Below are 11,521 nucleotides of genomic sequence, written 5' to 3' on the forward strand. Positions count from 1 at the left end.
CTTTTACGAGGACAATTCAGAAATAAACCTCAATTTGGTTATCAATGGCAGATACTTGCAGATACAAAACTTTTATTATGCACATTAGAAAACTACATTACATGACTTTTCGACATAATCGCCATTCAAATTGAGGCACTTGCCATAATGTCTTACAAGATTTGAAATTCCTTAGCAGTTGCTCGGCGCCAAATCTGGGCTGGGCGGGGAGGGATCAAACACATCCTAATGGAACTGCTTCAAAAGTTCTTGAGTGTGTCTAATGTTGAGCGGGTGAGCATTATTGCGAACCAACACCACACTGGAAGTCAGCATGCCCCAACACTTGTTATGGATGGTTCATCTGAGTTATCATAACATTTCACAGTAGATGTAAGGAACTGCCTCAACTAGGTCTCGCAAGAAAGCAGAATTTCTTGACACAGGAATTGTTTCAAAAAAAAAACTTTTATTGAGAGTTAGTGATAGCAGTAGAGCAACGCAAGGTACGATGATTTCCCGGGCGAATGATTACATTCAGGCCTCCACCCCCCAGTGTCCAACCATCCATTTCAAATCCAGCCAATCCATAGGCACAGGGTTGTTTGGGGAACCTAGTGATTTAGCGCCCATCTCAAGGTCTCTCTTGGTTTCATTTCCCAACGATCCCAGGCTCCGTTGTCTGCAGATAAGGCAGATATTTTCGGGCCACATTCCTTTTTCATGAATGGAGGACATTTCAAAGAGCCAGGCAAATACATTCCCCAAACATGCAGCCCTCCTCCCACCTGAATGGCAGACCCTGAAAAGGAATACACAGGCAAAGCAATAACAGGAAGGGAAATACATTGGAGGGCTCTGACAGTAGACTTCTGAATTGATGGTCGAACCATGCTCCATCAACTTCACTAGCCGTACTCCTTTGGCATCTTCACATTTGGCGGGATTTTCTATGGCACCAATTCCGGTGTGGTGTTGGGTCACGATAATGGTTGCCTGCACATCGCTAGATGCACCCAAGAACTTTTGAAGCAGTTCCGTTGGCATGCTTCTGATCACACACACACACCATAGCCCAGATTTGGCACCAAGTGACTTCTACTAAGGAATTTCAAATCTTGTAAGTGCCTCAATTCGAATGGCAAATATGTCAAAAAGTAGTGTAATCTTGTAGTTTCCTAATGTGTATAATAAAAGTTCTGTATCTGTGAGTGTCTGTCATTGATAACCAAATGGAGGTTTATTTACGAATGGCGCTCGTACATCTCTAACTTTCCTCTTTCTTTTCCACAGTCAAGGAAGCTGAACTAATGTCAACACGTTATGAAAACATGTTATATTTTAGAAAAGGATTGTTCAAAGAGTGGTGAACACCCAAGTGGTTTTTTTTTCTTCCTTCTCTTGCTTTTTGCAAATAATGAAAATTTGATTTTAAAAACGATCAGATTAGGGGCTCAATTAAAAGGGAGCAAATAGAACTAGATAAATGACAAGAACACAGAGACCAGGCCAGTGCTGATGTTGCTGACCTGTCAGTATTCAAAAACCCATGTTGCAGAACAAGACTAGGTTGTATACATTTTTCTTTCGCATGAAGGAGAGCTGGAAATGTGCTTTTTTTCAGACAAAAGTTGGAGGAGACAAAGCCATCTACTTGGATTCCCAGTCCCAGTATCCACAGCTGCTATTCAGACCTGGCCTAGCGAGGAATTGCACAGATCTCAAAGGAATGAGGATGCAGAGTGCCTCCCCAGACTGGTTCAAGGTTTATATCTTTTGATCCGTCGGCCAAGTGGAAATTGAACGCTTGCACAAGGTTGGTAAAGAAAAGGAAGAGCTCTGTTTTTGCCAAATTTTCTCCCAAACATGCTCGATGACCTAGGAAAGGAGAGGAAAACAACAAATCAGTGCTGGCAGGGAGTGATTACGGCAGAGGTGGGGAACCATGGCCCCTTTATGATTGTGGATTTCAATTTGCAGAATTCCTGAGCCAGCATGACCGTCTTAGGAATCCTGGGTGTTGAAGTCCACAGGTGATAAAAAGATTGGGCAACTGTGGCCCCTTTTCAATTACAATGTGATTGACCTGGATTCCCTTGGACACTGTTGTCCATATCCCTTCCCAGTAAGGAGAATACAAGAAGTCCTTGACATACAAACATTCATTCAATGGCCATTCAAAGTGGCAACAGCTTTGAAAAAAGTGACTTATGATGGGTTTTCATACTGATGATTGTTTGAGGGGCAAAACAAGAACAATCAATGCATATCATTAAAGATTCAATGGAATTTTAACAAGCTGAACGAGCACCTAGAGAAAATGGGATGAAAGCTTCTCGACAGGTGAAATTGCCTTCCTTGTCAAGGAAATGGTTTGGGTTGAAGGTGTGGGGTGTCTCCCACTCGTTGGCATCATACAAGGCAGAAGCCAGGTTCGGGTAAAAGATGGTGCCCTGTGGAAAAGAGAAGGTGCACTTAAGTTTGGGCTTTCACCCTATGGGAAGAAAAAAAATGGTTATATCTGCGGGTAACGTAGGCCGAAGTAAGAAATCTCAATACATGGCTTTAAAGATCGCTCTTCTAAAATATACAAATAGGTTAAGGCTGAGCAGTTGAAAAAAAATTATCCTGAGGGAAAAGGAAATTTGATTTGTTGCCATAAAAATTGTATACACGTCTGTATGGAGAGATAGAAGCCGAGTTCAACTTGAAAGAGATCAAACATCCCTTTTTGTCTGTGTACGAAGAAAGAAAGGACTTTGTGTCTTTAAAATGTTTGCGCTTCCGCATTAAAAAAGAATAAAACAAGTTGATGCAGTCACATGACGTCGCATTTAACAGTCTGCATGTGGTTCCTCTAGCAATACGGTGAGAAGTAAAGAAGGCTCCAGAACATAGGAATTCATTTACCTTTCTAAAGCGAAACTTCTGGATCATCGTATCTCTTATGCAGTATCTGGGCATTCCGATTGCGATGATGTTGCTAAAGCGCTGGATTTCGTGCACCACCGCATTTGTGTACGGAAGATTCTTGCGATCCTCGTAACAGATCAGCTGGCCCGGTGGTATAAGGGTATCAATTTCCTTTTGAACTTTGGCTGGGGAGAAACAAAGATTTTGCACATTGACTAGAGCTAGGAGTGAATAAGCAGCCAGGTGTGGCCCCAGCTGTCCATGGTCTATTAATGGCAGGAGAAGCGAGTTATCTAGACCAGCGGTGTCCAACCTTGGCAACTTGAACTTTAGTGGACTTGAACTCCCAGAATTCCCCCACCAGCCATATTGGCTGAGGAATTCTGGGAGTTGAAGTCCACAAGTCTTAAAGTTGCCATGGTTGGACACCCCTGAGGCATCACCTTTTTTCAAATGTTTCTATCCATCTAACTAGGCCAAGCAGAATGGGCATCCTTGGGACTTTAGATTTCTAGTATTTTTCAAATTAAGTTGGCAAGTGATTGGTTTTAACAGGCCCCTGAGAGGGTCTTGGAGGATCCCTGATAGTCCTAGCCCCATACTTCTAAGAAATAGGTTCATCTGTTTTAAGAAATAGCTGAGATTGACTTTGCTTACACTCTCTTAAGTTTCAGCCCACTTCTAAGCAATTTCTGAAGCATGCATAACTGTAATATTGCATAAGATAATTTAGACTGAATGAAGCTTAGACAATATTACATCAAAAGCTACAAATAAGCAATGGGCTTTGGCTATTCAGGAGAGATGAGCAAGTGGAATATGGCAATAAATGATAAATTAACAACAGAAATTAATTTTTAAAAAGGGATGATTAAAGTAAATAATTATAATGAAATATGGGAGGATTTTATAAAAAGAGTGTTGATGGACAGCAAAGGGAAATATATGCTGTTTTGGAGGGGATATGGGCACAGTTGAAATTCATTGTATATTGTTAGTTGTTATATGAGAAAAACTATAGGTAATAAAAATGATCTCGGGTGGGGGTGCATTGTAATATTTGTATTTTTATATTGTTTTTTATTTAGACTTATATGTGTTATGTTTGTATTATTTGAATTTGAATAAAATTAAATAAATAAATTTTTAAAAACAACCGCAATGGGTAGAGAGGGATTGGAGTCATTAAGCGAGGTAGCCCACTTAGCAAATGTCATAGACCGTAATGAACAGCCTGCATTATGATTGTAAGTTGAGGACTACCTATAACTAAAGAATTATTCCAATAATAATTCTCAATTACTAATGATGATGCTACAAGCAGCTTCAGGCATTGAGTATAGTTGGGCTATAAAGGTCCCTTCTATCTCATCCAAGTTATGATTCTTCTCTCACCTTGAATGTCAGGATAAAGCACCATATACAACAATGCCCAGTAGAGAGTGGTGCTCGATGTCTCTGTTCCCCCCATAAAGAGATCAAAGATGCTCTGAACCATGTTCTTTTCATCATAGGGCGGCTGGGGGTGATTTTTTGTCTGCAGAACAAAAATGGAAAAATGAATACCTGAGAAACCTCGAAGGCCATTGTTAAATACTGAGTTGGTAGAGGCATTGACCAGACTGAAGGTTAAACAACTGATCTTTATTGCAGGAAACACAGACGTGCCTAACTGTCACACTGACAGCTATTTATACATTGCTGCTACTAGACGGCGACCAATCAGTTTAAAGGATATTTTCCCGCTCATTTTCAAACTGCAATTTCCCTCCAAAACAGTTGGAGACTCTTTAAAATATAAAACAACAACTGTTCATAACAACCATTAACTTTTGAAACCAATACTGTACATAACATCCATCACTTCCTTCCAGTCCTTTCCTGATGGTATCCATGTTAGAATGCATTTTGTATCGCAACAACTACAGAATCATTCAGCCAGTAGATGGCAGTGTTTAGTTTGCATCTATGGTTCTGTTTATTCTGGGGAGAGTTTACTATTTCCTGTTAGAGTTTAAAACAGTTGAGCAGTAAAGCACATGGTGAATGTACTCTTTGTTTTTCCCCTGCAGTGCTATATATAAACAGACTTTCTGACATTGCCAATTTCAACAGCTGCAACCTTCTCCCTCAAGGGAAGGCAGGGCCAAAAGAGGCAGGCATTTGTTCCTGTGGGTCTCAGAGCCCAGGCCTCCTCTTTGATGCTGCATTGTCACAATCCTGAGAGAAGACAATACTCAAGGCTACTATACAGCTTGCTGGCTGAGGAATTTTGGGAGTTGAAGTCCACCTGTCTTGAAGCTGCCAAGGTTGGGAAGCCTTTATACGATAAGGTATCTAACAGTCACACACAAAAAGAGCACCCACTTACTTTCTCTATTTTAGCCAGGTAAAAATGAATGAAGTCTTGGCCTTTTTCTCCATGGTCTGCTTCTTGATGCTTCTTGATCTCCTTTCTTATGAATGACCAAACAAAGTCACGCAAGGATAATGCCCTCTTGTGAGGTCCTGGGACACACTTCATAATCCAGGGGAAACTATTGTACATCTGGCGGAAGACAAGAAAAATCACCTGAGATGGCTAGCCGTATCAATATAATAAAGAAATAGGGATTAAATAGAGGGAAAAGGAACTGATTTGAGAGCAAAATCCTGGAGCACAATCTTGGCAGAAATGATCAAGACTTTGATGTGATGAGAACATTCTACACTGCTTCCTTTACTCCATGATGAATTAAATTTGAGTTGTTTTGAACATATTTGGAGGAAGAGGCATAAGAGAAAATCTGTGTGTCAGTGAGTGATTATTTTATTTTTCTAATTTTTCTTTATTTTTTTCTTATTTTTATTGCTTTTGTCTTTTCATTTTTCTGTTGTATTTGCAATATATATGTCATGATTCCGATAGATAAAACCAGTAAAAGAACTTCAAGGCAAGAAGTCTTCCTTAAAGAACATTTTATTAGGGATGAGAGAGGGAAGGGAAGTTTTTGGCCCGCTCCCTCAGGAAAAGAAAAGTGGTGAATTAATTGCTTTGGGGGAAAATAGAGAAAACTATGAGATCAATTTGGAATGAATACAGATATATAGTTTTGAAATTTGGGGACTTAAAAGTACCTTTGATATATATATTTTTTTGGAAAAGACATTTGGAAGTCTGTAAAATAGGCTTGGATTTGGAAAGCTGGAAGGTGGTGTCAATGACATCTAGTGGCGAAATCACACTACTACAATTTATTATGCTTAAAGGAAACTTGGCTTGAAGCCCGTACTTAGATAAGACTCTTTCTTGTTCCTGGAAGCTCACTTTTGTAGACTGCAGCTGAGAAAAGGAAAAAACCTCTTGGCCTGCTTATCTGTGTTGGTGATCCTATTGGACTATATCTTAAATGGTAAAAAAACATTTTTAACACTTGTCTCCAAAGTCCCCAGCTTGATATAACAACAAGAAAATGTTAATGAATCTCAGAAAGAAATACTTTCTATGTTGAAATCAATCCAAGAGACAATTGTTTTATTTCATGATGAGACTAAAAATAATGCAAATGAGATAAAACAACAATTTTCTTACCTAAACTTACAAATCCAGACAATAACCATAAAGAAGGAAGTACAAACCCAGAAAATGGAAGGAAAATTAGAAGAAATGGATCCAAAGATGGAGGACCTAAAGGAAGGAATTAACAGCAGATACAGACAAATGAAAAATTAGAAGATGCAGTGATAACACAGAAAATGGAAATGATATCTTACTTGTCAAGATCTCAGAACACATTTGAGGATAAGGAAGAAGAGCTGATTGAATGGATGATAAAGCTGTTAGGAGAAATGCTGAATATTGACAAACAAGAAATGAAAAGAAACACTGAAGGAGAAGGATGGAGGCTGTTTAATGAATATATATATGTTGAGCGTTCTTCCAAAAATACTTCAATCTAATTCTCTTCCTCATTCCAAACAATATATACAAAAACAGAGGAAGAATTACTTGATGATTCAAATGCATTGACTTGGAAAGTTATTCGGCAAAGGAAGAAAGCTGGAGTAAGACTGAAGAAAATAGAGGCTTTGACATATTAGATGGGATATTATACTATTAAACAGATGTTTGAATATGGTTAAGAAAAAAAGATAACCGTTAGAAATAAAAGTATTATTATAATTAAAAGGATAGGATTTGTAACTAGAATATCATATTTTGTTATGAGATGGTAAATATGAAAATTCTAAAAGGGTTTGAATAAGGGAAGCTTTTGGTTATCCAAATATAATTTATTATGAGAAAATTATAAGCGCTAGAGATATTTTAAACATTGATGGGAAATTAAAATTTTAAAAAAGCGGAGAAAAATGGATATTGATTGAACAAATAGATTTTAAGTGAAAATGCAATTGAGATATATTCTGGCTAGAAAAGATATTATAAACTGACACTATAAATATTATGTATAATACCAGAAAAATGTGATGAAGATATCTACATTTAATTGTATATGTATTAATAGTAACATGAATTGTATTTGCCCAGTGTGGAAAAATGCATGCCACCGGAAGAAGAGAGAATCAAAGAAGCACTGGTTGGCGTAGTATTGGAACTAGACTAACATGTACCACTGAATTACCACTGGACCCAGACAACACATTATTTATAAAGTACTCATGATTGTAAAATTAGAAAACTAATAAAATATTTATATATAAAAAAAAGAAAAAGGAAAGAAGGGATCACTCACGCTACCCGTGAGATTGCCAGCAACACTGAAAAGTATCTCCATGGCTTCCAGCAGCTTATGAAAAGTCTCATCTTCTATGGAGAAACGATATCCAAACACCAGTACACAAATCACGTTGGAAACCGCAAGGTTCAGGGCCAAATAAGGATTCATGGGTTTTCCTGCAAAGGGAAAGAGGAATTTGGTGGCTGCCATGTCTCTTGAAAAGATTGCACAGGGCACACGGAGAAATACGAGGGGTGACATGATATCTGTCTGTCTGTCTTTCTGTCTGTCTGTCTATCATCTATATCATCTATCTATGTATCAATCTATTATCTGTCTATATCTAGCTATTATCATCTAGCTAGCTATCTAATCTATCTAATCTATCTAATCTATCTAATCTATCTATATCTCATTTATCTGTATCATCAATCATCTATCTATATCTAGCTATTATCATCTATCTATCTATCTATCTCTCTATCTCTATCTCTCTCTCTCTCTCTATCTATATCTATATCTATATCTATATCTATATCTATATATCTATATCTATCTATCTATCTATCTATCTATCTATCTATCTATCTATCTATCCATCCATCCATCCATCCATCCATCCATCCATCCATCCATCCATCCATCCATCTATCTATCTATCTATCTATCTATCTATCTATCTATCTATCTATCTATCTATCTATCTATCCATCCATCCATCCAACCATCCATCCATCCATCCATCCATCCATCCATCCATCCATCCATCCATCCATCCATCCATCTATCTATCTATCTATCTATCTATCTATCTATCTATCTATCTATCTATCTATCTATCTATCTATCTACCAATCATTTATCCTCTCTCTATATATTTATTTACTTATTGGCCCATTTTACATTTCCTTGCTCAAAATATTTTTTAAAAAGGATCAAAGCTTTGATTGTGTGAGCCACCATCTTGATCTTTTTTGACACTTTGTCTTCCCTTGCAGAAAGTGGAGAAATGACTTCAGACTGTTCTATTTGTGTTAGCTTTTACATTTCGGAAAATTAAAACAATACAGGTTTGTGACAAAAAAAATAAAAGCACTTGTCTTTGTTGTACCTTCACTTTTCTTGAACTCTTCCACCAATTTCTCTGCTTCCTCTTGGATCTGATACTGCAGAGTGCTCTTCCCCATGCCGAGGACCTTCAGAGTCGCCATTGAAAATCGCCTTTGGTGCTTCCAGGTCTGACCCGTGGAAAGCAGAATCCCTGATGACACAGAACCACAGAATGACCGATGATTGGCCTTATTCCAGTCTTTAGAACTGACAGAAAGGCAAAATACCCTTCTCAGAACATTGTGATAGCAACAGCAAGAGCCAGGGGACTTAGACTTATATACCGCTTCACAGTGCTGTGCAGCCCTCTCTCAGTGACTGAGCCTCTTCCCCCCAACAATCTTGGTCCTCATTTTTCTGACCTTGGAAAGAGGGAAGGCTGAGCCAACCTTGAGTCGGTCAGAATCAAACTGCTGGCAGGGGGGCAGATTTAGCCTGCAATGCTGCATTCTAAAGATTGTGCCACCATGGCTGATCACAGGTGGGCAGCGTAGGCTTTGGAGTTAGTAAGAAACACTATCATAAAACAAAAAGACTAAACTAGGCTAACTAAAAAAGGGACAAAAGAATTAAGGGAAACAAAGCAAGAAGAAAAGCAGAAAAACATTAGAAACAAAGAAATAAATAACCAAGAAAAATACTCGGGGGGGGGGGAGAAGAAATAAAGTAAAAAAAGCAAAGCCCCAAACCCATGCAACGAATCAATTCAAATTTCACAATTGCATTAACATTCTACTATTTTCAAGTATTGATTTTGATTAATACAAATTGTTCCCATTTATTCTCTGAACATGCCTCTATTTTGGTTATCTTGCATATTGTCCAGAGTGATTTCTGTCATTTTCTTTTTTAAGGTATGATAGCAATAAATTGTCAGTATAATTTGACAACCACTGATTGGTTCAAAATTGGGAAAGGAGTCCGGCAAGGCTGTATACTGTCGCCCTGCCTATTTAACTTATATGCAGAGCACATCATGAGAAAGGCAGGGCTAGATGAATCAAAAGTTGGAATTAAGATTGCTGAAAGAAACAACCTAAGATATGCAGATGATACCACTCTAATGGCAGAAAGTGAAGAAGAACTAAAGAGCCTCTTGTTGCGGGTGAAGAAGGAGAGTGCAAAACGGGTTGAAACTTAACATTAAGAAAACCAAGATCATGGCATCTGGCCCTCTCAATTCCTGACAAGTAGATGGGGGTAGTGACAGATTTTATTTTCCTGGGCTCCAAGATCACCGCAGATGGGGACTGTAGCCAAGAAATTAAAAGACGCTTGCTCCTGGGGAGGAAAGCCATGGCAAATCTAGACAGCACACTAAAAAGCAGAGACATCACCCTGTCAACAAAAGTGCGTATAGTCAAGGCTGTGGTCTTCCCAGTTGCAATGTATGGCTGTGAAAGTTGGGCCGTAAGAAAGGTTAAGCGCCAAAGAATTGAGGCCTTTGGACTATGGTGCTGGAGAAGACTCCTGCGAGTCCCTTGGACTGCAAGGCGATCAAACTGGTCAGTCCTAGAGGAGATCAACCCCGACTGCTCTTTAGAAGGCCAGATCCTGAAGCTAAAACTCAAAAACTCCTTTTGTCGTGACCTTAAGACATTTTTTTTCCAACAGACCGACCTGGACTAATGATAAGGGGTTTTTAATATGGTTTTAAGGTTTTATTGGTTGTAGTTGGGGCTATAGATATAGTTTAATTTTAAATATTTGTATTTTTACTTGTATTTTACTGTTGTTAGCCACCCTGAGTCCTTCAGGAGATAAGGCGGCATATAAGTCCCATTAAATAAATAAATAAATAAATCCTTTGGCCACCTAATGAGAAGGAAGGACTCACTGGAGAAGAGCCTAATGCTGGAAAAGATTGAGGGCAAGAGAAGAAGGGGACAACAGAGAATGAGGTGGCTGGATGGAGTCACTGAAGCAGTAGGCATGAGCTTAAATGGACTCCAGAAGATGGTAGAGGACAGGAAGACCTGGAGGAACGTTGTCCATAGGGTCACGAGGGGTCGGACACGACTTCGCAGCTAACAACAACAAATAATCTCAGGGAAGGTTCCTCCAATATAGCTAATCCTTGACTTAAGACCACAATTGAGAGCAGAATTCCCATTGTTCAGCTGGGTGGTTGTTAAGCGAGACCCATCTAGTTTTACAATCTTTTAAATCTTTTTACAAGCTGAGCCCTATTGGTGCAGTCATTAAGAATGCAGCAGTGCAGGCTATCTCTGCCCACTGCCAGCAGCTCGATCCTGACCGGCTCAAGCTTGACTCAGCCTTCCCTTTTTCCGAGGTCAGTAAAATGAGGAGCTAGATTGTTGAGAGGGGCAATATGCTGACTCTGTAAAACCCCTTAGAGCAGTAGTCCCCAATCTTTCCAGCTTGGCAGACTGGCAGGGGAGGAGAAGAGGGGATGGTTCCGTGCAAACAGTGGGCATGCGTGTGTAAGGGTCAACCGCTACCCAAAGAAGAGGGCAAATCAGGAGACTCAAGCAGAGGCTTCCAAGATAAACAGCACTTTAATTGATCGAGTGAAGTTGCTGGGTGGGACACTGTCTGAAACACTGGCAGCTGCATTCAGAAGTGCCACACCTTGGTCAGTCAAGCATTTCCTTATATAGGGAGCAACAGCCAATCATAGAGTTCCACATGTCAGTACACATAGTATTAGCCAATCACATTCCATTCTTTTCCTGCTCTTTTCCTTGTCTCTGGGTCTGTGTAAGTGTTCTTCTGGCCTTCATAAAATGGCATCCCTAAGGCAAGCACGGAGTCACTGAAGCAGTAGGCATGAGCTTAAA

General features: G+C 39.3%; 1 protein-coding gene across 1 annotated transcript; it reads right to left on the reverse strand.

Moving 5' to 3' along the window:
* Positions 1-268: 268 nt before the first annotated feature.
* On the reverse strand, positions 269-7,141 carry LOC308668943 (cytochrome P450 2J2-like). The gene is made up of 5 exons (XM_081329260.1): positions 5,264-7,141; positions 4,288-4,429; positions 2,890-3,077; positions 2,291-2,432; positions 269-1,857 (listed from the first exon to the last, which is right to left on the reverse strand). The coding sequence occupies exons 1-5, from the start codon at positions 5,438-5,440 to the stop codon at positions 1,679-1,681; spliced, it is 828 nt and encodes a 275-aa protein (XP_081185386.1). The 5' UTR covers positions 5,441-7,141; the 3' UTR covers positions 269-1,678.
* Between the last annotated feature and the right edge of the window lie 4,380 nt (positions 7,142-11,521).

The sequence above is a fragment of the Vipera berus genome (assembly GCF_964194415.1).
Source record: "Vipera berus genome assembly, chromosome: 5".
NCBI classification, from domain to species: domain Eukaryota; kingdom Metazoa; phylum Chordata; class Lepidosauria; order Squamata; family Viperidae; genus Vipera; species Vipera berus.